This window comes from Vulpes lagopus, chromosome X (assembly GCF_018345385.1).
Source record: "Vulpes lagopus strain Blue_001 chromosome X, ASM1834538v1, whole genome shotgun sequence".
NCBI classification, from domain to species: Eukaryota; Metazoa; Chordata; class Mammalia; order Carnivora; family Canidae; genus Vulpes; species Vulpes lagopus.
The window spans coordinates 804337-831901 of record NC_054848.1 but is presented as its reverse complement, the minus strand read 5'-3'; the positions used below and the strand labels follow the sequence as shown (position 1 = coordinate 831901).

Sequence of the window (27565 nt, the reverse complement as noted above, 5' to 3'; positions counted from 1 at the left end):
TTCACATCAGGCGGTGTGGTGAGGCGTCTCCTGCACTGACAGCTTTATTTCCTGTGTGTGTGTGTGTGTGTGTGTTTGCCTACATGGTTTTTTGGGGTTTTGCGGGTGCTTTGGATGAACACCCACGGGGCAGCAGTTCCCTGGGCGCGGGGCGGCAGCTGGATTTGTGCCTTAAGGGCTTCACCTCCCCGGGGACGACACAAGGTTGAGCGTCATCCAGACACGGGCAGATCCCCGAATGCGGAGGCACATCCGGGGAACACACGCATGCTTTTCCTCCCAGGAGGTCCCCCCCCCCACGTCCATCATTTGTCACGTTGAAACACATCAGCTGCATCGTGGGGACGGGCCACCCTCCAAATCTCCGCAGGGACGGAACAGCAGGTGCACAAACCCACGGGGACGCTCCCGCCCGCGTCCGACTTGCTTCCCAGCCTGTGGGACCCACATGCAGGACCTGGGCGTGCGGACGGGCCTCTCTCTCCTTGTCCCTGAGTGGGCGCGTCGTGCGTCAGAGACACGGACACACAGACGGACAGCTAGCCTCCCTCCAGCGGGTGCCCCGCGGCACACACCATCCCGCCCAGCTGGCCCGCGTGGACGCGCGCAGAAAGCCCAAAAGCCATGCTGCTGGGTGTCCGGGTGGCAGTGTTGCAGGTCAGCGAAGTCTTTGAGTGGATGACGCACACACGTGACATTTTCAGGGGTGGCGGGGAGGGCAGGGAGGGCGGGGGATGAGGCCAAAGCTGCAATGTCCGCTTGTCCCCACGGCAGTCACCACGTTTCCTCCACCATGAGGATGTCCTCGGGTTCCTGGGAGCCCGGCGGCGGGTGGCCGTCATCCCAGGTGACCTGAGGAAGACAAGACGGGCAGCGTGGACACCACGCACCTGCCACGCACATGTGGCGCCACCAGGAAAGGATCCGTGGACAGAGTGGACGCAGCCCCCTCGGCGGCCGGATGCGCACACACGTGCACACGCATGCAGGGGACTAGGACATGGGGGGGGCAGGAGCGCAGCTCTGACACCTGCTGCCCTGAGGGCGGACCCTAAACCCAGCTGGGAGGCCCGACTGGCCTCAAGGGCGCCCCAGGGGAGGGGGGAGGGGGGCTTCCCAAGGAAACAGCATCAAGCCCAGAACCGGAGCCCCCCCATCCATGTTGGGGGAGATCCTCTGCTCATCACGGGGCAGCATCTGGGGCACATGCTCGGGGCAAGTCAGAAGGGTCATGGGTGCCCCCAGCTCCAGGGAGGGTCCCTCGCCCCAGGGGATGGTGGTCAGGGGTCAAAGGGTTACCCCAAACCCCAGCTCCATCCACACCCAGTGGAGGCACCTCTATGTGCAAGTAGGGTCTGAACCCATGTAATGGGGTCAGGGTGTCCTCATGAGGGTGGTGGTGTCCATGAGCCACCCTAAGGGACAGAGACCAACCAACAGCTCCCTCCGTCCCCCCCCAGGACCAGCGGGGGGTTTCCAGCAGAGAAATAGGGTCACACCGCTTCCCGCGCTCCACGGCTGTTCCTCTGCCAGACCCCACATTTCCACTTTTGTGGTGGGTGACCCCAGGACAGACTTTTGTGGTGAAGGCAGCTGGACGCTATGGGGCCGGTGGCGGTGGGGGGGCGTCCACTTCCCTCTGTCCCCCATCTGTCCCCTGGGAAGTGCTCCCGGGGTTGGGGAGCTCAGGACACCCCTGCCCTGTGACACCGTGCCCCAGGGTGGCGGTCACCTGCAAACACTGGGAGCCCCAGAGGGTCCGCGCCACCTCCCAGGGTGCCAGGGGCACGCGCTCACCTCCAGGGTCGGCATGAGGGCCCCCGTGATTTCCTTCTTGACCTGCGGGATGGGTGGAAACAGCTTGTGGCTCCTGTAGAACCTGCTGAGGACACGGCACCGTGGAGGGCGCAGCGCACGGTCGGCGCACCCGGGGCCGCGGGCTCCCTTCCCGCCCCAGAGAAAGCGCGCACCTCCGGAGCCAGGCGGGGGCTGCACGGACCCACCGCCCCTGCCCGGGGTGCGGAGGGCGTGTGGGCGCGCAGCAGGAGACCCTTACCCCATGGACAGTCCCTTCTCGACCCTCGCCAGCCCTCCTCGCCAGCCCTCCGCAGCCCGGGGGTCGCGCGCCCTCTACTCCGTATTTGCGCCCCCTTCCCCGCATTGCGCACGCACGGGGTCCCGCGCCCGGGGTCCGCGCGCCTTGGACTCCGGATTCGCGCCCCCCCTCCCCGCATTGCGCACGCACCGGGTCCCACGTCTGGGTCCGAGCCCCTTGGACTCCGGATTCGCGTCCCCCTCCCTGCCCACTGCGCACCCACGGGGTCCCACGCCCGGGGTCCTCGCGCCCTGGACTCTGCATTCGCGTCTCCCTCCCCGCATTGCGCACGCACGGGGTCCCACGCCCGGGGTCCGCGCCCCCCTGCCCGCATTGCGCACCCACGGGGTCCCACGCCCGGGGTCCGCGCGCCCTGGACTCCGGATTCGCGCCCCTCTCCCTGCCCACTGTGCACGCACGGGGTCCCACGCCCGGGGTCCTTGCCCCCCGGCCTCCGGATTCGCCCTCCCCGAGGCCATTCCGCACGCACCGGGTCCCGCGCCCCAGAAGCGTCCTGCGTGCTGGTGCGGGACCGGGGCCTTACCGTTTGCAGAGGCACATGAGGAGCAGCGCGGGCACAGCCGTGGCCCACACCACCACGTCGAACCGAGCGCCGCGGGGCTCGCGCTCCTCCGGGAGGCCTGGGCGGGGGAGAGGAGCCGGCGGCAGGAGCGCGGCGTCAGGGTGGCGCACCCGGCGGCCCCCGCGCTGCTGTCCGACCCCCTCCCCGGGGCGGGGCGGCGGGCGTGCGGGAGCGGAGCAGCGGCCTCGCGGCGGAGGCGGGAGCGCTGGCCCTGCGGCGCGGACCCTCCGCCGAGCCCTGTGCGCTCCCGCCCCCTCGCCCCCCCCCCCGGTGTCCTCCGCTCTGCTCCCGACGGAGCTGCCCCTAAGCGTTTGCGCACAGGCCCAACTAGCACCGCGCACGCATGTTCCTTCTCAGCCCACGTTCACTTTGAACACCCGCGGCCCCGCCAAGGGAACGAACGCGTAATTGCGAAACTGCTGAGGGTGGGACAGACGCGTGGTTTCTATCGCCCCGGACGCTCCCCTTGGGTACCGCGGCTTGGCCTCGGGTGGTCTGCGCCGCTTCTGCGAGCGGAGACCCCGATCTCGGGACGGAAGGAGCCCACACGTGCACTGGGGGCTCCTGTGGGTGGGGGTGCGGGGCGCCAGCTTGCAGAGCTCTACGCATCCAGCTGGAGCATACTTGGAGCTCTAATCCCCAGAACGGAGGTGTGGGGGCCGCAGACGAGGCTCCGGGCGGACCCGGCCTTGTGGGGTTTCGCACCCCCCGCCCCCCGCATAAAACCGTGCGTTTCCTGCCGCTTGCGCTTCTGCGTAATGGGAGCTGTCACCTTGCAGGCCACTGGCTTTGGGATAACCCTCCCTGCCCCCCTAAAGGACGAGGAGGTGATGGAGCGCCCAGGGGGATGGGCCGAGCACTCCTGAGCCCTGCGTGACCCCCGCGGGAGGGGGACAGCGGCAACGAGGGCCTTGCAGACACCCCAGCGGGGCTGAGGGAACAGCAGCCCAGGGGGTTCACTGTGCCCGTGCTGCTATCTGGGGGTGCGTCCTTGGAGGTGACCCCAGGCCACGGGAGGGCGTGCGGGGCAGCAGGACACGTCTGCAGATGCTGCGTCGGGGCAGAGAGCGCGCTGGGAGCCGCTGCAGTGCACTCAACAGCCCCGCCCTCTCCAAACAAAAGCTGCGTGCGCCCCAACCCCGACATCCCTGCGCGGGACCTGCTGGGAATAGGGTCATTCCAGGTGGGCGAGGTGAAAGGTCCCAGATGAGCTCCCCCCGACCCCCGGGGCCAGCGGCAGGAGGCGGTGGAGGAAGGCGCGGGGAGGTGGGGGGAGCCCTGCGCGGATCCATCCATCCGTCGGCCTCGGAGCCTGCGCGCGGGGCCGGGGCGCTCACCGAATAGCACCGTCGGGCTCCACTCACTCCACAGGTCGTTATACACGTAGCGCACCCTGGCGCGGAACGTGCTTTCCACCCTGGCGGCGGAACTGGGCATCAGGTACACGTTCGGATCCTGTCCGCGCTGGAACACCTTCAGGAGAGGAGACAACCGGCTGTGACGTCTTGTGGCGGTCCCCTGGGGTCTGCGCTTCCCGCATCCGCATCCGGGCAGAGGCGACACCTGACACCCCGGCCAGGGGCATCCGTCCATCTCCTGCGGGCACCAGGCAGGAAGCATCACCGGCTGTCCCCTGGGACCATGGACTCTGCACCTGTCCCCTGGGAAGGTGGACCCTGCATCTGTCCCCTGGGATGTCCCCAGGGAAGCTGGACCCTGCGCCTGTCCCCTGGGAAGGGCTCCCTGAGCTGCGCCCACATCTCGGGCAGAGTCCCCAGACCCTCCAGGGTGGCTCCAGGTTATTCCGAATCTGCACACCAGTGCTGGTTGCAGGGGGTGGTTGGAGGGGCGGTCGGGACCCCCGTGGCCATCCGCGTCCTGAGTCTGACACCGCCAGCGACGGCCCCGCTCCCTCTTGCCCCTCCCCACGGCCAAAACAGAGGCCAGTTCTGGGACAGGCCCCAGCGTCCCTGTGGACGGGGGCCACACGTGTCCGGGGTCCACCGCACGGGGACGGCGCACCCTGGTGTCCCGGGGCAGGCAGGTGTGGAGGACCTGGCAGAGGGACACGGACAGAAGACCCGGTGGTGAGCAGGGAAAGCTAAGAAGGACCTGGAAGGGTCGTCAGGAGCAGGGCTGCGTTTCCTGCGACAGGGTGGCCCCCCCTGCACCCCCACGCTCCCGCCCCACAAATCTCATCCAAACATCCAAGCACGTCCGGGCCGGACTTGAGTGGGACACAGAGTCCCTGCCTGCCGGGTCATTCCGGAGGCCGCGGTGCTTCCCTGCAGCCTAGATATCAGGACGGACGCCGACCCCAGGTCGCACGACCCGGGACATGTCCCTGACGGTCCCTGTGACCCCCAAGAACCCAGTTTCTTCTGCTCACGTGTCCACGGCTGAGATATCTCGGCTTTAGGAGCTCAAGTTGTTGTTTTAGACCCAGCAGACCCCGCGCTACCGGCCCCGCCCCCTCAGCCGCAGTAGCCCGGGGGCAGGTACAGGAGGGGCCGGCGTGGCCCTGGGGGCACCTGCCAGGTAGCCCACGGATGGATCCCTTCCCCATCCCTCGGGGACCCTCCTGGGCAGCAGGAGTCGCTCAGAAAGGCAGAGAGACTTACGTGCTTTGTCTTGGAGGAGCCGCCCTGAAAAAAGGGAAAGATTGTTAAAATGTGTGTTTTCAGCATCATGTGCAAATGATGTTCCGCGGAACCCTGGAGTGGGTAGGAAGAAGCCTCCTCAGGCCTTTTCCACGTGCCGGAGAGCAGAGGACGGGGAAGGAGGGACTCCCGCGAATTCCCCGCTTGGGGACACCTCACTTCCGGGAGGGACCGTGAATGTCTCCTCAATGGCACATCTGGGGCAGTTTCTTTCTTTTTTTTCTTTTTCCTTTTCTTTCTTTCCTTCTTTCTTTCTTTCTTTCTTTCTTTCTTTCTTTCTTTCTTTCTTTCTTTCTCTCTCTTTCTTTCTTTCTTCTTTCTTCTTTCTTTCTCTTTTACTTTATTTATTCAATTTAATTTTACATTATTTAGATTTAAATTTAATTTGCCAACATATGGTATGACACCCAGTGTTCATCCCATTCAGGGGAGTTTCGTGCCCACACAAGGGACAAAAAAAACGCCACTGACGTCTGCCTAAACAAACATCGTCACAACAGTGGTTCTTATCTCCTATTTGTTCTACAAACCCATTTTGTTCTTAAGGAAGCTTTTTCTAAAAAAAAAAAAAAAAAGAAAGAAAGGAAGCTTTTTCCTTCCCTTCCCTTCCCCCTTGTTAGGTAGGTAAGGCCCTAACTTGAGATATTCAAGAGTCTCTTCTTCTGTGAGGTCCCATATGCATGTGAATAACGTTTGCTCCCCCCCTCCCTTAACTGTCCTTTTATTTAATTTGCACCTCCCCGGGTCAGGACCTAAGAGGGTGGAGGAACAGCTTTTCCCCCTCGACACATAAAGGATCAATTTCCTTCTTGTGAATTCCTCTGGCTGGGAGCGTGCTCTGGGGATATTGATGAGGGGCGAGGAGGCAGCGTCTACAGGAGCGTTTTGTTCTGCGTCGGGGAATGTTCAAACGCCTCGTAAGGACTGACCACCTCCAAGACCCTCAGCGGGCTCCAGCGTTTACTGGGTGAGTCCGTGAGGCTGTGTGGATGTTAGGTGGGACCTGATGACCAAAGGGTCGCTGCTGCTGGCAGTCCTGGTGCCTGGGGCGTGACATGCACAGGATGCTCCAGGCTGCACAGTGGCCAGAGGTCACCTGAGTGGGACCACCTGTGTGAGGTCACCTGTGCATAGTCACCTGTGTAAGTTCACCTGTGTGAGGTCACATGGATGCAGTTACCTGTGACATCACCAGTATGAGCTCACATGTGTGAGGTCACCGTGCCTAGTTGCCTCTGTAAGTTCACCTGTGTGAGGTCACCTGTGTGAGGTCACATGGATGCAGTTACCTGTGACGTCACCAGTATGAGCTCACATGTGTGAGGTCACCGTGCCTAGTTGCCTCTGTAAGTTCACCTGTGTGAGGTCACCTGTGTGAGGTCACATGGATGCAGTTACCTGTGACGTCACCAGTATGAGCTCACATGTGTGAGGTCACTGTGCCTAGTTGCCTCTGTAAGTTCACCTGTGTGAGGTCACCTGTGAGGTGACCACTGTAGAGGTACCTGTGTGGGTGTCACTATGTGACATCTTCTGTGTGAGGTCACATGTGTGAGGTCACTTGGATGCAGTCACCTGTGATGTCACCAGTGTGAGGTCACTTATGTGAGGTCACCTGTGCATAGTTACACCTGTGCACAAGCCCACCTGTTTGAGGTCACCTGTGTGACTTTGCCCACACGAGCACGGGGCAGGACGATGCCGGTGGGCAGGACCAGACACCGCAGACCCTGGGCACGCACATCGGGGCCTTGACTCTCATCCAAGATCCATACCCGACCTGGGGAGGGCTTTAGGGACGGAAGGGTCATGACCTCATTTCCATTCTGAACGGTGCCCGGGGCTGTGTGGATCCAGGGGGGCTGGGCCTGGGGGTCGCCCCAGAACTCTCACGCGTGCCCCACACTGTGGTGTGCACAAGCTCTGCGGTCAGCGTAGGCACGATGACAGGGTCCCCGCACTCAGGGGACCTGCCTCCAGGAGGCAACACGCACAGAGCAGAGGCACTAGAACATTTCAGGTCACGCCTGATTCCAGATCGCCCCTGGGAAGAAAGCGGATCGGGGCGGGGGGGCGGCACAATGGAGAGAGACCAGTGGGGCAGGAGCTGAGAACGGGCGTGGATACGGAGGACCCAGCACCTGAGCACGGAGGGAGGGCCTGCCAGCAGAAGCAGCAGGATGTGCAAAGGCCCTGGGGTTCTCAGAACCGAATGCCCACAGCATGGCACCGGACTGTGTGTCTCTGATGAGGGCAAGAGAAGATGCATGAATCTGAGTTGCCCCTCTGCCCCGGCTCCAGGCGTGGGGCCCAGGGTAAAGCCCCAGGCCACGGGGAAAACACAGATGCCGAGCATCTGCCGGAAAGTCCCCAACTTCCAGGAGTCGGGGACGAGTCCAGATCTCAGGCTGCAGAAGCTCACTTATCAAATGTGCAAACTGAAGATTCGGGGCGGGGGGCTCCCATGCCCTTACCATGAGCCCCGCCATTCCCGACCCATTTTCACATTTTGTTTCCAAAAAACGTCCTGACAGGGGCTGCGTCCCCTAAGGCCACATTGTGAAAAATGTCGCTAATGGGACCAGTGAAGACGTCCAGAGTCGTTACTTTATGAACCTAAAATGACTGTAAAAAATAAACACCAGATTGGGATTCCTTGGCTGGCGATCGGTGGAGCATGCACTCAGCTTGCAGGGTCCTGAGTTTGAGCCCCACGTGGTGCATAGGGATTATTTAAAAAAAAAATAAGATTAGTGTTTTAAAAATTTAAAAAATAAAAATAAATAAGGGAATTTCATTAAAAAGTAATAAAGGAATCAATCACCCGTTTAGGGCAAAAACAGGGTACAGGAGTGCTCAGACATGTTCCTGCAGCAGAGGCGCATGCTCATCAGCTGCCGGGATTGCGTTCCACAGGGAAATACCAGATTGCGGATGGTTCGTGGGTCGCGCACCAGGGTCGGGGCTTCTTACCGCTCTTTGGATGTCCAGCTCGTAGTACAGGACGTAACTCGAAAGGTCGTATCTGATCTCGGGATTGTCCCACTTGATAATGTGGTGCGATCTGTTGTAGGTGATCGTGATGTTCGTCGGCGGGTCATACTTCTCTGCGGAAAACGAAACAGAACCAAAATGTCGACAAAGCGCCCGCAAACGGCGCAGCGTGTTTTAAATGTGCAATGCGGAAAAGAAAAAAGAAAAAAGAAAAAAAATTAAATGTGCAATGTGGATGGGGTGAATTCAGGGTTGGGGGGTGTTAGGGGCTCCAGCTGGGTTGCCGTGTGATGTGTGCAAGGCGGATCGGAAGGCCACCCCCTGAACAGGACACCTTGGCACATGAGTGACTTGGAACGGAAGGCGGCCGACAATCGCAGACCCAGAAAGAAGCTTTCCTGGAGCTTATGGGAGTGACTAAAACCGCACAGTTCTGAGAAACTATGACTGCCATGAATCCCGACTCTGGGGGATTTTTATGTCCGCGAAGAGAGTAGAAAGTCGGCAGCAAGCTGAGTCTGCACAAACAAACCTTACTACTATAGCCCTGTCTCCCATTACTTTCCCCATACGTTTACCTTTCCTCAGTTTACCACCTCTAAAAGCACAAATCACTTTTTCTTTAACTCGGTAATCAGTTGTTTTTAATGAAAAGGACATATGGATAAAAATATATAAAAGTAAATTTAAAAAATGAAAAATAGGGGGATCCCTCGGTGGCTCAGCGGTTTGGCGCCTGCCTTTGGCCCAGGGCGCAATCCTGGAGTCCCCGGATCGAGTCCCACATCAGGCTCTCGGCATGGAGCCTGCTTCTCCCTCCTCCTGTGTCTCTGCCCCCCTCTCTCTCTCTCCGTCTATCACAAATAAATAAATAAATAGTAAATAAATAAATAAATAAATAAATAAATAAATAAATAAATAAATCTTTTTAAAAAATGAAAAATAAATGGCATGTAAGTTCCTGAGTCTAACCGCTTCTTTGGGAGATGTTCATTTCTTTTCTGTGAAGCTTTCCCCTGATGCATATAAAACTTAAAAGTTAAAATTGCATTTGTATGCTTTTCTCCTGTTAATATAGCATTTGTCCATTTAATTTGCAAGCCCTGTGTACAGAACCTAAGAGGGTAGAGGAAGTTTTTTTTTCTTCTTTTGCATTCGTATGCACAGCAAGGCCATGGTGTACGTCTTGGAGAAAGTACACATGTTAGATAAGCATTGTTCAGGGCTGTGGGTCTTGGATTCAACATTAATGCATCAACAATCTACGCTATATGTCTTTTTTTAAAGATTTAATTATTCATTTATTTGTGATAGACTAGAGAGAGAGAGAGAGACAGAGAAGGAAAGAGAGAGAGGCAGAGACACAGGAGGAGGGAGAAGCAGGCTCCATGCAGGGAGCCCGACGATTCCATCCCGGGTCTCCAGGATCACACCCTGGGCCGAAGGTGGCGCTAAGCCACTGAGCCACCCAGGGATCCCTATAAGATGCCTTTAAACAGAAACAAACATAAAACAAGGCTATGTGCTGACCAGTTGATGAACATGTGGTGAGCAGAGACCAACCCCGTATTTCCACCCCATCAGCAACGATGAGACAGGATTCGTGAATTCAAGATTTGGGGAGAATTTACAAAAATCAACAAAAGTCTTATACGTGTCATGATCACAGGCCTCTCCTGCATCCCACCCACAGGGACTATCCCAGACCCCAAGTGCACAGCCCGGATCTTGCTCAGGCTGGTCGGGAGGGAACCCAGCAACGCGTCCCACGTGGCCCAGGTGTGAGCGGAGACGAGAGATGACGAGAGAAGGGAGAGAGAGAGATGGCTCACCCGGGCAGGGGGGCGGACCCAAGGCGAGGTCACCTCTTACCAATTTTGTAGGCTTGAAATGGAACGAAGTCCAAAAACGGAATTGCCGCCGTACGGCTGGTCCCGTTCACCAGGAAGAAGTAATTGTCCATGTTCTGGGGTTCACCGAGTTGATCGAAATGGCAGCCCACGCGCATCCCCTCGGAGTTCATGATGTAGTGCGGGCACTCCACCTCGTCCTCGTGCCTGTCATTGGCAAAAGGGACCCAGGAAAAGCCCGATGACTGTGTGTCATTCTGAGAGATAGTATCAACAACAAAATATGCCCCCCCAGGTCAAAACCCAGAAAACCCTCTAAAAAAAATGATAAAAATCCATCCCTGGATAAACGCAAAACCAGAACACGACACGCGTCCCACGCACTAGGCTGGGACGTGGCACTCCGGGACAAATCCCGCCGTTTAACGGGCGCAGGCATTGCAACCCATTCCGTGCATGATAAAATCACTAAACTATGGATTTCCTCATCTCTTAAGGACGGGAGGGGCAGTTTGCATTTCGGAGCCAGGCGGCGGCGAAGAGGAATGGTTGTCCTGCCCGGGTTCTGTGATTTTGTGACATTTCGGGGAGGCACCCCACCATGGGGAGGAAGCCCTATAGCTCGCTCTACATTTTCTGTTAGCATCCACACAAAGATCCCCCATTAGCATCAAAGATCCCCCATTAGCATCCAAACATCCCCCTGCTAGCATCTGCACAAAGATCCCCCCACCTCCGTTAGCATCTACACAAAGATCCCCCATTAGCATCCACACAAAGATCCCCCCACCCTGTAGCATAGAACAAAGATCCTCCATTAGCATCCACACAAAGATCTTCCCGTTAGCATCTACACAAAGATCCCCCCCTTAGCATCCACACAAAGATCCCCCATTAGCATCAAAGATCCCCCATTAGCATCCAAACATCCCCCTGCTAGCATCTGCACAAAGATCCCCCCACCTCCGTTAGCATCCACACAAAGATCTTCCCGTTAGCATCTACACAAAGATCCCCCCTTAGCATCCAAACAAAGATCCCCCATTAGCATCCAACAAAGATCCCCCATTAGCATCAAAGATCCCCCATTAGCATCCAAACATCCCCCTGCTAGCATCTGCACAAAGATCCCCCCACCTCCGTTAGCATCTACACAAAGATCCCCCATTAGCATCCACACAAAGATCCCCCCACCCTGTAGCATAGAACAAAGATCCTCCATTAGCATCTACACAAAGATCCCCCCGTTAGCATCCAACAAAGATCCCCCATTAACATCCACACAAAGATCCCCCATTAGCATCTGCACAAAGATCCCCCCGTTAGCATCCAACAAAGATCCCCCATTAACATCCACACAAAGATCCCCCATTAGCATCTGCACAAAGATCCCCCCATTAGCATCCAACAAAGATCCCCCATTAGCATCCACACAAAGATCCCCCCACCCTGTAGCATAGAACAAAGATCCTCCATTAGCATCCACACAAAGATCTCCCATTAGCATCTGCAGAAAGATCCCCCCTTAGCATCAAACAAAGATCCTCCATTAGCATCCACACAAAGATTTCCCCGTTAGCATCCATACAAAGATCTCCGATTAGCAACCCCACAGAGATCCCCCGTTAGCATCCGCACAAAGATCCCCGTTCCTTGGGAGAAAGGCGAGGCACTTACAAAGAAGCCCACCAGAAGAGCTGGTAGCAGACGTCGGCGGGGGCCCTGGAGCCAGGCGCCCAGCTGCAGTTCATGAAGCGGACATTGTAAATGAAGCAGGAGAAGTTCATGGCGCCGGAACCTTCCATGCCTGGCAAGACGCCAACCGACAAAACCCTCACGGGCTGCACCACCACCACCCACACCCAAGGGTGGAGACCTCGGTGGCCCTCGGCGGGTGAGGCGGGAGCTGGGAACTTCCCAGCACCGGGGACCTCACCTGGGTTGGCGAAAGCCAGCAGCTCCTGGAAGACATTACCGTCACACGTGACGTTCACGGTGAGGTTCGCCCCTCTGTGCAGCACGTGGTTGCGGAAGATGCAGTAGTGCGTGTCGTCCTCTGCGACCTGGGAAGTGCACCATGGAAAACCTGTACATCACGTGCGCTTCGGGGTCCCTGGGGCCACTCAGTCCTCAGATCATTCCACGGTGGGATGTGCCCCCTTGGACCCCTCCCCACTCGGTCACGTGACTGTGATAACAAGTGCAGGCGTCCGGCCTCGTGAGGCCTGCGGGAGACTATCTGTGCAATAATCCCAGGAGCTCACAGCTGGCCCACGACGGCCAGGGCTTGAGTGACACTGACGACGTCCCTAATTCCGTTTCCCATGTCCAATGTGGCCTGAGGATTGTGCTGAGCCGGGAGCAACTGAGAACCAACACATTCAGAAAGAAGCCGTCCTGTAACGATGTATTATGTGTTGGCGAGTTGAATTAAAAAAAAAAAAAAGAAGAAGAAGGCAGCCCGGGTGGCACAGCGGTTTAGCACCTGCCTTTGGCCCAGGGCGTGATCCTGGAGACCCGGGATCGAGTGCCGCATCGGGCTCCCCGCATGGAGCCTGCTTCTCCCTCTGCCTGTGTCTCTGCCTCTCTCTCTCTCTGTGCCTCTCATGAATAAATAAATAAATAAAATCTTAAAAAAAAATAAAAAATAAATAAAAAGAAGGAAAGAAAAAAAGAAGTAAAAATGTAAAAATGACAAAGGAAGAGGGAAAAGAGAGAAAGAAAGAAAGAAAGAAAGAAAGAAAGAAAGAAAGAAAGAAAGAAAGAAAAAAAGAAAGAAAGACCTTCCTGGAACTTCCGTTATCTAACTGAAGAAACTTCTAGAAACAAAGATGCCCCAGATTCCCTCTCTCTGGTAACTTTTAGGACCACAAAAAAGACAGAAATTTGGCACCAATATGGACCTGTATGAACAAATCTACCAAAATAAACCTTGTCTTCCCGCAGTGTCCTCCAAATATCGATCTTCCCGACAGGTGCTGCCTTGAGCAGCCTCGTGCTCTTTTTCTGCCTCTTGTCACATCTGCGCCATGCATGGGATACAAGCTCTGGTCTAACTGCTTTTTGGGGGCATTTTTTTTCTTTTTCATCAAGAAAACTCATGCCATGTAAAAATTTTAACAGCATATAGAGAGCACATGCCTCTTCTCAGCTGTCTTTTTGTCACTCTAATTTGCAGAGCCCCGCACACAGAACTCAACAGTGTAGACAACCGTGGTTTTGCTCGCCTGCACCCCTAGAACGTTTTCTCACTCCTCTGCAGGACTCTGGGGGCTCTGACAAGGGTAAGATCTGGTGGCTGACACCCCGGGGAGAGTCTCACGTGTCCTCATTTGGGTGGTCCTGGTTTATGTGATTATTTATGAAATAATGTTATTCATGCTCATGTAGTAATTCAGCTGTTTTCTCTCTGTGGGGGTCATGCTGCGTTGTGGGGGCGGATTTTGTGTTTAATAAATTTCGGGGATCCCTGAGTGGCTCGGCGGTGTGGCACCTGCCTTCGGCCCAGAGCGTGATCCTGGAGTCCCGGGATCGAGTCCTGCATCGGGCTCCCCGCATGGAGCCTGCTTCTCCCTCTGCCTGTGTCTCTGCCTCTCTCTCTGTGTCTCTCATGAATAAATAAATAAAAAGTCTTTAGAAGAGGGAGAAAGAAAGAAAAATAAAAAATAAAAAAAATAAATTTCCCTAACAAGTGTCACCAGGGATGACGGGGAGAGCAGCCATAGAGCACTGTGGGAGGGGACAGTGGAGTGACCTCGGGTGACCTCAGGGGAGGGGAATCTGGAAACCGTGGGGTGGCCTAGGGGGAAACCACAGATCCACACACTCCATCTGTGGCACCTCTGAGGCCCGGGGTGGCTCCCCTTTTTTAAAGAAAAGCAAAGCAAAGAGCCCCCAAAATCAGGAGTCTAGGGACTGATCCTGCTGTAGGAGATAATTGGAGAATTTCTTTTTTTTTTCTAGAGGTGGAAACACCACATGTTCCATTTCTGAGTCTATAGAAACCCTTTTATCTGAAAAGGTTTTGCTCCAGACAAGAAAAAAAAAAGTGTCTTGGGAATCCCCAAATCAAAGAAAATACGTATGTGGACACGAGAATGATGGACAAAGACCTACAGGGAAGCGGGGTTGTTCTAGGAGGAGCAGCCTGGGCCTTACTGAGGTCACCAGAGTCCCTCGGAAGGAACGTCTGGGATTTACACAAAAGTCAGGTGATTGACAGCGTTAACACACCGCCCAGGGTGCGGCCAGGGGTGACTCATTCCGACGTTTTAGGGGAGAAAATGTTTGAATAGAAGTTTCCGTACAGCTGGGCCTGTCGGTGACCAGGATGAGGAGAAACGCACCTCCTACATCAGAGGCTCACAGACGCGTCCCGGATGGGCATCGAGCGGGTGCATTCCAATCTCTAACAATGATAATGATGATAATAATAATAATAATAATAATAATAATAATAATAATAAAAATATAAAATGAAATAAAATAAGACGTGCTGTCTAGTTCCAAACGACGGAGAGAGCCTCCTACCCCTTTGTCATGAGCATCCCCTTTAGAAAAGGTGCAGCAGCACCAGGGTCTCCCTGAGATGTGTGCAAAACGGGGTCCTGCCTCCTGTGTTTGTGGGAACTTTGCTCCAAGAGACCATTTCTCGCTCGTCTAAAACATGGGATTTTTATGTTTCTTGCTGATTTCAGGGAGCAGGTGCATCAGGGAGGGGGGAGGTCCCTCCCACGTGTGCCATGTCCACACAGGCTGCCCGCGGGCACCTCGCGCCCCGGCTTCTCGCCCACTCTACCTGCGTCCGGCTTCCGAGTGCGTAGGGCATTTCGTCTCATCCCTCGACGTAGTCATACATTTATTTCTATTTTGCTCTGTGCTTTCCCTTTTTACAGAATTGATTTTTTTTAATTATGATTTTTTTTTTTAATCGAGGTCTCTTAGGTGTAAAACGAACCACACAATGGACCACGTGGATCCGTCTGAAGTGCGCACATCAGGGGCATCGGGCAGCTTCGCTATGTTGTGCAAGCTCTACCTCTGGTTCCAGAACATTCTTTTTTTTTTTTTTTTTTAAGATTTATTTATTTATTTATTTATTTATTTATTTATTTATGATAGACAGAGAGAGAAGCAGGCTCCATGCCGGGAGCCCAATGTGGGCCTTGATCCCGGGTCTCCAGGATCGCGCCCTGGGCCAAAGGCAGGTGCCAAACCACTGAGCCGCCTAGGGATTCCCCTGGTTCCAGAACATTCTTATCCCCCTCCCCGTAGGCCCCAGCCCCGTCCTCAGGCCCTGGCAAACACTAACCCACTTCTTTTAACGGGATTTGTCTATTGTGGAAGCTTCCTATAAATCGGCTGACGCGCCGTGTAGCCTTTTCTATCTGCTTCTCCCTGAGCAACATATTTGCAAAGTTCATGCACGTCGTAGCAGGTGCACAGCTGATGCTCTTTCACAGCTGCAGGGAGAATTTAGTTTTATTATTATTATTTATTTATTTTTGGTTTTTTTTTGAGAATTTAGTTTTAATCCCCCCCCCCCAAAAAAAAAGCATCGTCCATGGAGCGGGATGGAATGAGGGACTTGGAGACCATGCAGAGCAACGCTCGCTGGCAGGGGCAGCCACGGCACCCAGCCCCACGCGGCGTCACGTGCTGAGCGTCAACACAGTGACCCACAGAGGACACGAGATTTAAGACAGTTTGGAAGGAAAAACATCACATGGAAAGAAAGGGGGAAAAGAAAGTCAGCACAGCAGCATCCTGTTTGTGAAACCACAGGCTTCCATGGGCACAGGGCGGTGGGGCAGGGGGTGGCTGGGGGGCAGTGGGGACCGACGCAGCGACTCCCCTGACCGGTCAGCCCGAGTCCGACCCGACGGTAATTACATCCACTCAGATTCCCTCAAATTCAAAACGGAGGAAAATCAGAGCATCATTAACACCCGAGACACCTGTGCCAAACCTGTGCTCAGAGTCGCAGGCAGGACCGGCTCCCTGGAGGTCCCCCAGCTGCAAAGAGCCCCTCCCCTCAATCCTGACCCCCCAGCCGGCTCTCGGGGGCGACGGGGCTGCTGCTAAAGACGGAATAAAACAACACCCAGAGATGCCTTCAAGGTTCAAATCACCCCCTGCCTATCCCCCTCTTCCCTGCAGGCATCTCTGGCCTCACGGAAAATCCAAAACCCCAGCGAGAAATCCTGCAGCCCGTTTTTATTTTTATTTATTTATTATTATTATTTTATTATTTATCAATTATTTTATTATTTATTCATTATTATTTTATAATTTACTTATTATTATTTCATTATTAATTATTATCTCATTATTTATTCATTATTTTATTATTTATTTATTAATCAATCGTTTCATTATTTATTCATTATTATTTTATTAATTATTATTTATTATTTATTTTATTATTTATTAATTATTATTTTATTATTTATTTTTATTATTACTATTATTTATTTTATTTTTATTTTTACTTTATTTTTATTTTTACTTTTATTTTTTTATTTTTATTTTTATTTTTACTTTTTAAATTTTTACTTTATTTTTATTTTTATTTTTATTTTTGCGGCCCATTTTCATTTAAAACACCAGGGCCTCTCTCTGCTAACCAGCTAGTAGTTCCCCCCTCCCCCTTTTTCCTGCAGGAGAAAACCCACAAAACAAATCTGTGCACAGCAGGCGGAAGGAAATGAACCAGAGATTTGCAACACATAAAACACACACAGGCAAAAACGCATGGCCTTTGGGAACGTTGGGTGAGTAGACCTGATTTTACGTCGCCGGCCCCGCTCGGACCTAAGACCATCCCGGGGATATTTTCAAAAGAACCTCTTTCATTTAAAAACTTTTTTAAGAATTGAGGTACCTGGCTGGCTCCGTGTTCATGGAGCGTGCCAGTGTCGATTGTGGGGTTGTGAGTTCGAGCCTCACTTCGGATGTAGGGATTTACTCAAAAATCAATATTTTAGGGACACCTGGGGGACTCAGTGGTTGAGCATCTGCCTTCGGCCCAGGGCATGATCCTGGAGTCCCGGGATCGAGTCCCACGTTGGGCTCTCGGCATGGAGCCTGCCTCTCCCTCTGCCTGTGTCTCTACCTCTCTCTCTGTGTCTCTCGTGAATAAATAAATAAAAACTTAAGAAAAAAGAAAAATAAAAAAAATTTTAAGGAAGAAAAAAATGAAAAAAAATTAAAAAAGAAGGAAAAAATGTAAAGCTATAAAAAATAGAAACCCCAAAATGTCATGCTCATGCACTGAATTCAACATTATTCAAAAAAAAGTATGTATCACGATGGTGCACAATCTGTTTTAATAACATCAGTGGAGGTGGGACGGGAGGACTAAATAATCATAATCTCAGCAGAGGTTGGAAAACAAGTTTTGCAGAGTATGCAAAAACCAGTTTTCAGAGACAAACAATGGTTAGATCAGCAGGAACCTAAATGAGTCTCTCTGACATGCGAAAAGAGGTTTTTGCTTTTGGGTTTTCTCTTTTACATCAACTGACACTACTGTAAGTCATATGGAAACACCACATTTATGAACGTTTTTCTGGAATTCGCAATGAAAAATGAGACGAAACAGAAAGCCGCCCCGATGGCACGGAAGGAAGTCACGTTTGCCTTATTTCTGAACTAACAGGACAACATTCCGAGAACCAGATGCTCCCTGCAATGCATTGACTTTATTAAGCAGATTAAGGAAACCCGTGGGCAGGAAGGCCGTAAAATCACTGACTTCCTTGCACCAACAGCAAACACTTAAAATCGAAAAAAAAAAAATTGTTTTTTTGAAGCAAGCGACAGAAAGCTATACCATGCGTAAACATGACCCACATGGAAAGGAAGGTCTGGGACCTGTTTATTTTTGTGTCATTACCTTAAAATTTAATTTCAGTACTTTTAATTAATTTTTTAAAAAATATTTTATTTTATTTATTTTACAGAGAGAGAGAGAGAAGGAGCATGAGCAGGGGGAGGGGCAGAGGGAGAAGCAGATTCCACCCTCCCCCCCGCTGAGCAGGGAACCCGATCCTGGACTTGATCCCAAGACCCTGAGATCCTGACCTGAGCTGACCTGAAGGCAGATGCATAAGCAGCTGAACCACCCAGGTGCCCCTAATTTCACGACTTTTTAAAAGCACGGGGGCCTAAGGACGCCTACTGCTGGATCTCCCGTGAGCCCCCATGTGCAACCCTCCTCCCCGCTTCCTCCTCTCAGGGGCCCTGAAAACACGGTTCACCTAAGGTGTGACCAGTCGTAGAATATTTCACCCCAAAATAAGCCCACTTTGGCACAAGGATGATTTTTAAGACGATTGCAACAAGCAGATACAAGGAAACCCCGATGCAGGTCACTTGCCTAAAAGCTGGACATTTCTTTGCAAAGAATACCGCGTCCCCCCCCCACACACACCCCAGGAGTTAATCTCTGGGGACAAGGCAAGCCCTTCATCAGCCTGGAGGTGGCGGCAGAGGAACCCACATAAGAAGTCCCTGTACCGGGCGCGAGGTGGTGCACTGGGTTAATCCTCAGACTCTTGGTTTCAGCCCAGGTCCTATCTCAGGGTCCTGAGATCCAGCCCAAAGTCGGGCTCCATGCTCAGCACAGAGTCTGCTTGGGCTTCCCTCTCTCCCTCTCCCTCTGTCTCTCTCCGCCCCAAAATAAATAAATCTTCAAAAAAAAATCTTGCTAAAACTAGCTATAAATGTGGGGAGGAGCCTCCCCCATCCCCAGCCATCGCAGAATTGGTATGAACGTTATTATTATTTTTAAAGATTTTTTAAAGATTTTATTTTAAAGATTTTATTATTATTTTAAAAGATTTTATTCACAAGAGACACATGGGGAGAGAGAGAGAGAGGCAGAGACACAGGCAGAGGGAGAAGCAGGCTCCATGCCGGAAGCCCGACGTGGGACTCGATCCCGGGACCCCAGGGTCACACTAAAACTTCTGAGCCACCCGGGCTGCCTGGTATGAACATTATTTTAAAGTGAAGACGTTTGGATTTAAGAGATGCACAAAGAAACGTTTTGGGGGGCGTTTCTCTTATTTAACTAAAGTCAGAAACTCCTAGAAAATAAGGCTGCTACAAATTTTCTCTTTCAGGTGGATTTTAGGAAGGACAACGAGGGTAAATGTTACCATAAATGCCCTCTCTGGGCCGTGACGAAGACTGAAAGGCGTCTCACAGTCGCAGGAATTAGCTTCATCACAAACTTTCTTATCTCCCATTTTCTTCTGGAAAAATGCTTGTTGTTCCCATAAAGAGCTTTACTCTCTCCTTCCTTTTTCCTACTAGGTACATAAATCGTTAACTCTACCTATTTATTGGGCTATGTTTTAAAAGCCCCATATGAAAAAAATAATAATAAAAAAAATAAAAGCCCCATATGAGAAAGAAAAAAAAGAAGTTCCATATGCATGGGAATATACTTTTCTACCTCCTGTTCATCTATCTCTTGTTCATTCACGGGCCTCCAGACACAGCTTAAGAGGTTAGATGATAAGGTTTTTCCTCTCTAAGGTCCTTAGAATGCAACCAAGGGTGTGTGTGTACTAGGTGACGAGTGAGTCAAAGACACGGACTGAATGGGGGGGGGGGGGCTGTTTCCATGGTGACATCCATTTAAGGGGCAAATCCACATCTTTCCCTGTAGTCCCTCATGGAAGGGGAGAGATCAAAATGAAAGCAGGTGCAGAAAAGACAACTATTAGAGATTCCTCCTCATACGTGGGACTCAGTGTGTGGATTTTACTCTCACTGTACAAAGCAGGGTGAAGGGCTCCTATAGTTGGGATTAATCCCAAATAGGCTATTTTGGAATAAGGATTATTTTGAGCATCTGGCACCTGAGAATGGACATGGGAATAACTCATACGCTGATTCCATGGTCACGTCTCCGCAATTTATTGGCCTCAGAAGCTGAAATCCGCATTTCTTTGTCGAGACGTCTCCTCAATTTTCCAGCCTTTTAGAAAAAAATGGCACAAAAACTCCCTAGTCCAGCCACTTCTTTGGGTGTTTACTTCTCGCCTGTGAATCTTCGTTTAGGTAAAAAAAAAAAAGTTGAACCGGGAACAAATCCGTAGATCTTTTCTTCTGAAAAATGTGACGCTCATCAGTTTAATTTGCACATCCCTACCCCTGAGCCTGAGAGGGTAGAGGAAATGTTTTTTTTCTTCCCCCCTGACAACAGCAATAGGAGTGGAGCTTAAGAGGAGGCAGGAGACATAAGAGTCATCTCACAGGAAAATTCAAGGTTTGCAAGGAGCCAAGCCATAAGGCACGAGCCATGAACACTCACCTGGGGGAGTTGCGAGGTGGGAGAGCCGAGCGGGGTATATATTACGCATTCTTGCTCACTCACATTTCTTATGTAATTCCAGCTTAACATTTTCTTCCTTGAATCTAGCTGCATGTTTACAATAGGAGATACGTTTTCTTGTGCTGCAATTAAAAAAATATTAATAAACACTTAGTAGGAATTAGAACCTGCTCCCCTCCCCCCCCCCTTGCAACTGATTTTATAGTTATAGGTGAGAGGGGAGACGTTCTGCAAACACCAGGTGGGGATTGTCATATCGGTTTACTGAGGCCAGATTCACATAACGTAAAATGAACGATTTCAAAGTGACATATACAAGCCCATGAAAAGATGCCCAGAAAAAAGAAAAAAAGGAAAAAAAGATGCTCAGAACCATCAGTTATCAGGGAAATGAACATCAAAAGCACAACGAGATGTCACTTCATACCCCTAAACTTAGCTTTAGTAATAATAATTTGAAAAATACAGAAAATAATCTGAAAAATACAAGTTAGCTATTGTAATAATGTGAAAAATATAGAAAATAATTTTAAAAGTACACAAAAGTAAAAAAGATAAAAAATAAAAATACACAAAAGTATAGCAAGAATCATTGCTTAGCTAAAGTACAGAAAACCTAGCTACAGTAACAATAATTTGAAAAATACACAAAATTAAGTATAGTAATAGTTATATGAAAAATACAAAAAATAATTTGAAAAACACAGACAACATAGGTATAGCAATAATAATTGAAAAATATAAAAAATAATTTGAAAAGTATGGAAAAGTTAGCTATATTAACAGTAATTTTAAAAATGCAAAAAATAATTTGAAAAATACAGAAAAGTTAAGAATAATAATAGTTTGAAAAATACAGAAAAAGGGGCACCAGGGTGGGTCAGTCAGTTGAATGTCTACCTTCAGCTCAAGTCATGATGTCAGGGTCCTGGAATCCAGCTTCCTGCTCATAGGGGAGTCTCATTCTCCCTCTCCCTCTTGTCCCTCCCCCTGCTTGTGCTTTCTCTCTTGCTCTCTCTCTCAAAATAAATAAATAAAAATCTTAAAAAAGGGAAAGGAAAGTACAGAAAATAATTAGAAAAATACAGACACATTAGCTATAGCAGTAATAATTTGAAAAATACACAAAATAATTTGAAAAATACACAAAAGTTGAGTAATAATCATTTGAAAAACATATAAAAATACAGAGAAGTTAACTAGAGTAATAATAATTTGAAAAATATAGAAGATAATGTAAAAATACAGACAAGTCAGATATAGGAATAATAACTTGAAAAATACAGAAAAGAAAGAAACTAATTTGAAAAATACAGAGAAGTTAGCTATAGTAATGATAATTTTAAAATTACAGAAACTGATCCTTAAAATACAGAGAAATAAAAATATTTTAAAAAATCTTAAAATACAGAAAAAAAATTTAAATACAGGAAAAAATTTTAATATGGAAAAAATGTCTAGAAAAAATTTAAAATCACAGGGCAGGCTGTGCAGAAATTGGGGCCCTCTGTATCTTTCCAGAGGGAATGCAAAGTGGGGCTTCCGTCCCAGGCCTTCAGGATAGGGCAGGGGATGGGCTATGCCCTTTGGGGTGAGGCTGATGCAGCACCTTGACCAAGAAGAAAACTGCCATAGGTCAGGACAAGTACAAAATGACCACGAGGACTTTAATTTTCCCTATTAGGGGGAAAAAAAAACAGAGAAGGACCAATTAATTTACAACAACAAAGCCAAGAACAGGCAACAGGGGGACAAACAGTCTCTCCAAAAAACGGTGTGGGAACAGCGGCAGCCACTTCCAAAAAAGTGGAATCAGACCACTAACCAGATCCACAAAAAAATTAACTCCACCTGGATTAAAGACTCACAGGTACAACCCGAATCTACAAAACTCCTAGGCAAGAAAAAAACCCCATAAAAACAAAAAGCCCAGGTTGCTGGGTTCCTGGACATTGGTCTCGGCATGAAATTTTTTTTTTTTAAATTTTTTTGATTTGACACCGAAAGCAAAGGCTACAAAAGTACAAAGAGACGCGTGGCTCTTCATAGAGGGGCTACACGGGCATCAACAATGCGGAATAGCTAGCTGAGGGTCTGGGGCGTCTGTGAAATGTGATGATCAGAGAAGTGAACGCCCGTTTCCGGGGAGGAGAGGAGCCCAACTTCCCGGGCAGCTGGCTCCCAACACGGTGAGCTTTCTCTCCCTGTGTGTGCCCTCTCTTTGGTGGGTCACCCTGCGGTAAGATTTCTACGTTCTCTAGCATCTTTGGGGAGAGGTTTTGTGGGTTGGGAGGATATTTTTCTGTTTCTAAAATATTTTTTAAAAAGATTTTCTGGATTTATTTGAGAGAGAGGAAGAGAGAGAGAGCAGGGGTGGGGGACGGCGGGGAGAGGGACTAGGAGACTCCATGCTGAGATCATGACCTGAGCCAAAATCAAGAGTCGGATGCGTAACCAACCGTGCCATCTTGGCAGGTCCGAGATTTTTGCTTTTTTTTTTTTTTTTAAATTGATATATTTTTTTTTAATTTTTATTTATTTATGATAGTCACAGAGAGATAGAGAGAGAGGCAGAGGCACAGGCAGAGGGAAAAGCAGGCCCCATGCACCGGGAGCCCGATGTGGGATTCGATACCGGGTCTCCAGGATCGCGCCCCGGGCCAAAGGCAGGTGCCAAACCTCTGTGCCACCCAGGGATCCCAGATTTTTGCTTTTTAATAAGGTTTTCCCAGGACAGGCAGAAAAGCCGACACCCCAGCTGGGCTTGGGGTTTGGGGATAGGGTTTTCTTCCTGATTGTGCCAGATGATGAACATCCGCTGACAGTTTGGTTTCCACAAGGACCCCTTCTCTTACCAGGGCAGGGGTAGAGGATGGGGAGATGCATAGATGCATCAGGTCTGGGGGAGGGCCTTTTGTCCCCTTCCAGCATTAGGGGGACCCTGCCCAGACGCCCCCACCACCTGCCAGCACCTACCCGGCTGTGGTTCTCTGCAGCACACTGAGCTCAGGAGGACCAGAAAGCTCACCAGATCCAGCATAGTCGCCATGGCCCAGCCCCAATGCTGCACCTGAAGAGGAGGAGACCTCGGGTCAGAGGGTCAGATTCCAGGTGGGGCAGGAACCCTCCATTCTCAGAACCCCTCCATGCCCCTGGGGCCATTAGGTGTCAGGAGCAAGTTCTTGGGGGGGGGGGCATCCCGTGCCCTATGTGGTCAGACCACTGGGTGTGTCCACCATCCTATTTCCACATGTCTGGTCCCCCCTACAAAGTGACAGCCCCTCTGAAACCCTCCTGGAGCCCCCTTCGAGGCATCAGGACACTCAAGGTGCATTATGCACGATGACTACCAACGTGGGATCGAACCCACTTTTCCCGCCAGACTGGACCTTTCCCTGCAGCCCAGCATCACCATGGCCATTGATCTAGACCACATCCCCGCCCCTGGGCCGCTGTGTGGGGACCCACTCTGAACCCCGCCATGCATACTGGGGTTATTTGAGGTTGCGCCTCTTGCAGTAGGTGGTTCAGGGGCAGGGGAGGCGAGGCCTCCATGAAAAAGAAGGAATGTGTGATGAGGATACTGCTCCACGGCACCCACTTTGGGGTATGAGGCAGCTCTGTCTGGCTGAAGACAGAACACCTTTATTAATCATTATTATTATTATTATTACTACTATTATTGAGAAAGAAACAGAGATCAAGAGAGCCAGGAGTTAGGGGCAGAGGGAAAAAGAATCTCAAGCAGACCGCACGCTGAGCACAGAACAATGCAGGGCTCCATCTCATGACCTTGAGATCATGACCTGAGCTGAAACTGCGAGTCCAACTCTTAACCAACTGAGCCACCAGGTGCTCTCAGGATGGAATACGTTTGCAGAAAGAGCCAATAGGAGCCCAGAGGCCACCAGCGAGTCGGGGTGCACATCATTACAGTGTTTCCGGCCCCTTTCCAGGGACGTGCGCCCACCTCCTGGGATGATGGAAGCCATTTATTTTCCTACCTGGGGGAAGCAGGTAAACTCCTTCCTGCTCTGTGTCTCATTACCAAGCGAGAGACCAAGAGAGGAGGCTGGGAAAAGAGAAAATCAGGGAGTAGAGGTTGAAGGGCAGGAAAAATCATTTCCTTCTAACCTCTTAGACTTGCACTTGATGCCCACAAATTACGTGAATAAAAAGACTTAACAGAAAACCCAGCATTTACGCCATATATACGTATGCATGGGAGTCCAGCAAGGAAAATGCAGCTCGGGGAGGCAGCCAGATGGTCAGCGAATTTAATAAACCTTTTTTTTTTTTTTATTAAATTTTATTTTAAACCATTTTTGATTCAACGTCAGAAAATGGGTTTCTGGCTCCTGAATGGGGAAGGACAGTTATATGGAAAGGGGCAGCAGGAAACGCGTGGCACGTCCGGGGCGGTCTTGTTCATAAGCATCTCCGAGACGATAAGAAGTCTCTGAGCGTCATTGTCTTCTCAGTGTGGGAGCATCTTTGTCCTTCTCTGTGTGTCTCGTGAACTCACAGACACAGTCTTAAAACAAAATATAAAATAATAAAATAAAAAAAAATAAAAATAAAATAAAATAAAATAAAATAAAATAAAATAAAATAAAATAAAATAAAATAAAATAAAAAAGGTCCGTGTATGGACGTACATTTCCTCCAGGAAGGGGAAATGAATGTCCTGTATTTTCTGGCAGCGAGGGAGGCGTCCAGAACTATTTGTGCTCCTGCTGGTTCTCAGTGGCCTGTGCTCTGAAATCATCTGTATGGCCAAGAGGTACGTTTTTGGGGGCCTGTGGTGAGGCCCTTCAAGGCACAGAGTGTATATGAGCTCAGCGTGTGGAGGGGGTGCTGTGCCCTGGCCCCCAGCGGAGGCCACTCCTTGTTCTCAGTGCACCTGCTATGGGTCAGGCCCTGGCGCCGGGGATGGTCTGCCTGACGGCGGTGGCTCTCAGACGCCTCCCTCCATCCCTTGCCATGCCCGCGATGGCCCTCACCTACGCTGCAGTCGCCACCGAGACGTTTCCCCACGAGGAAGGAAGCACAGCGACACATGAGGGCTGCGGTGGGGACGTCTGAGGTCTGTCCCAGAGTCTCACGCCCAGGGCAGGAAGAACCAACGTGCCGCGGCCCAGGGAAATGAGCCCTTTGGGGCACAAGGTCTGCGCGGGGTCAGTCTCCGTGTCAATGTTGAGCACAGAACGGCCGCGGAGAACCTCAGGGGCGGCTGCTCGAGAAGCTCCGAGGAGACAGACACGGGCAACCAGGCCCCGCCATCGTGTCCCAAAGGGGCATTATCACCCCCAGGAGCTGCCGTTGTGGCCGAGAGGCGGATGTGTTCCTTCTCCAAGAACGGGTGGCCTCGGGGGCTCCATGGTGACCCGCTAAAATGCACCTGTTGAAACCCTTCCTCCCTGGACTTCAGGATGGGGCTGCATTGGGATATTCGGTCTTTAAAGAGGGGATTTAGGTGAGGTCTGTAGGGTGCGCCCCGATCATAGGATCAGGGGACGATGTGCAGAGAGCGATGAACATGTGAGGACATGGGGAGAACACGGCGTCTACACGCCCGGGACAGAGGCCTCGGGAGGAACCAGCCTCGGCCTCCGTGGGGACCCACCCTGGGGACAGGTCAGCCTACAGACGCAGCCAGAGGAGCTGGGCACCCGGATGGGGGCGTTTGCCTTTTAATGACTTTTTAAATTTTGCATTAAGTACAGCAGCTTTGCACGTCGTCATCGCCCTTCTCATGGCGTTGACCCAACCACGTGCCCTGTCGTTCCTTCCGCGTGTCTTAGTAACCAACAGGCTTCCGACCCCAGTGTCCTCATCACATGGAACATATTAAAATGTAATTAAAAGGGATTCCTTTTATTTAGTCCTAAATGCAGCATTGGCCTCATTTCTCTCCCGCGTTCTCCAAGGACGTGTCCCCAGGCTTCAGGGCCCTAGGTCCGACCTCTGGCCGCTGGCTGCAGGTGGCACCCTCTGCGAGCCTTCTGCGTTGGGAACAAGGGTGCTTGCCTCGGGGCACGACTCCCCCCACCCCGTTTCATACCAGGCTCATCTATGCCCTTCGGTTCGGGGTTCCAGCTCCCAGGCAGGAAGATCTGAGCTGTCGATCAGGGCGGCAGGGACACTCTGAGCGCTCGCCCATCGCCAGGGGCTGTGCGTCACGGCCTCGTCCAGCTCGGGGTGGAGCTACTTGGCTTCCCCCCTGTGCTTCTCAGGCCACAGCATTTCTGGGGACCCCCCCTCCCTCCACCACCCTGTCCCGCCTGCAGGTGCAAGGGGAAGGCAGGTTGTGCACCCCATGTAGACCCACGGGCCCACCTGAACCGTGCACCTGTCAGACCCGTCGGTATTGAAGACCAACCCTTGGTCACTTGAATGCTTAAAAACCCCCAAAGTGGGCAGCCCGGGTGGCTCAGCGGTTTAGCAACGCCTTTGGCCCAGGGCATGACCCCGGGCCCACGTCGGGCTCCCCGCATGGAGCCTGCTTCTCCCTCTGCCTGTGTCTGTGCCTCTCTCTCTCTCTCTGTGTCTCATGAATGAATAAATAAAATCTTTAAAAAAATCCCAAAGGAATATTGGGTGCTTCCCCAGAAGGACGTACACCCTGTAGACAGTGGAGAGACACCCCGAGCATTCGCTCGCAGACACCCGCCAGACAGACCTCTTGTGAGTTTGGTAAAGTGATGCTCACACCGCTGGTTCTCATCTGGGCACCGTGGGGGTGCTCATCCCCACCACACGCCCTCCGTCTGCCCCCTCAGTGATATACCCCCCCATACCCACCCCCGGCGCTGGTTTCCCCTCCCATCCGGCGCCCGTCCTGCTGTAGGATCTCACAAACCCCACAGCCCTACAGATGCGCAAAACGTCAGCTTACTGGTCAGCGAGGTTTCTGGAACGTCCTCGGACCGCTCCGGCCCTTTCGGAAGGTGCTGTGGACAGGCGGCACCAGAAGGGGTGCTCGGGACGGTGGACGGACCCGTGGTCCCCGCGGGGCTGAGCTCAAGAAGCCTG

At 51.7% G+C, this 27565-nt stretch overlaps 1 protein-coding gene across 3 annotated transcripts; it reads right to left on the bottom strand.

Moving 5' to 3' along the window:
• Window positions 1-33: 33 nt before the first annotated feature.
• On the bottom strand, window positions 34-27565 carry LOC121483170 (granulocyte-macrophage colony-stimulating factor receptor subunit alpha-like). 3 transcript variants are annotated; one of them, XM_041741506.1, is made up of 12 exons: window positions 27429-27565; window positions 23507-23600; window positions 20510-20655; window positions 12119-12245; window positions 11860-11989; window positions 10205-10389; window positions 8312-8445; window positions 5300-5323; window positions 4016-4151; window positions 2640-2736; window positions 1798-1882; window positions 34-852 (listed from the first exon to the last, which is right to left on the bottom strand). In XM_041741506.1, exons 2-12 carry the CDS (start codon window positions 23577-23579, stop codon window positions 775-777), a joined length of 1215 nt encoding a protein of 404 aa, XP_041597440.1. In that variant the 5' UTR covers window positions 23580-23600; window positions 27429-27565; the 3' UTR covers window positions 34-774. The 3 variants fall into 3 exon arrangements, with proteins under 3 accessions (XP_041597440.1, XP_041597441.1, XP_041597442.1); XM_041741507.1 differs by having other exon boundaries at window positions 1798-1879; XM_041741508.1 differs by having other exon boundaries at window positions 20510-20652.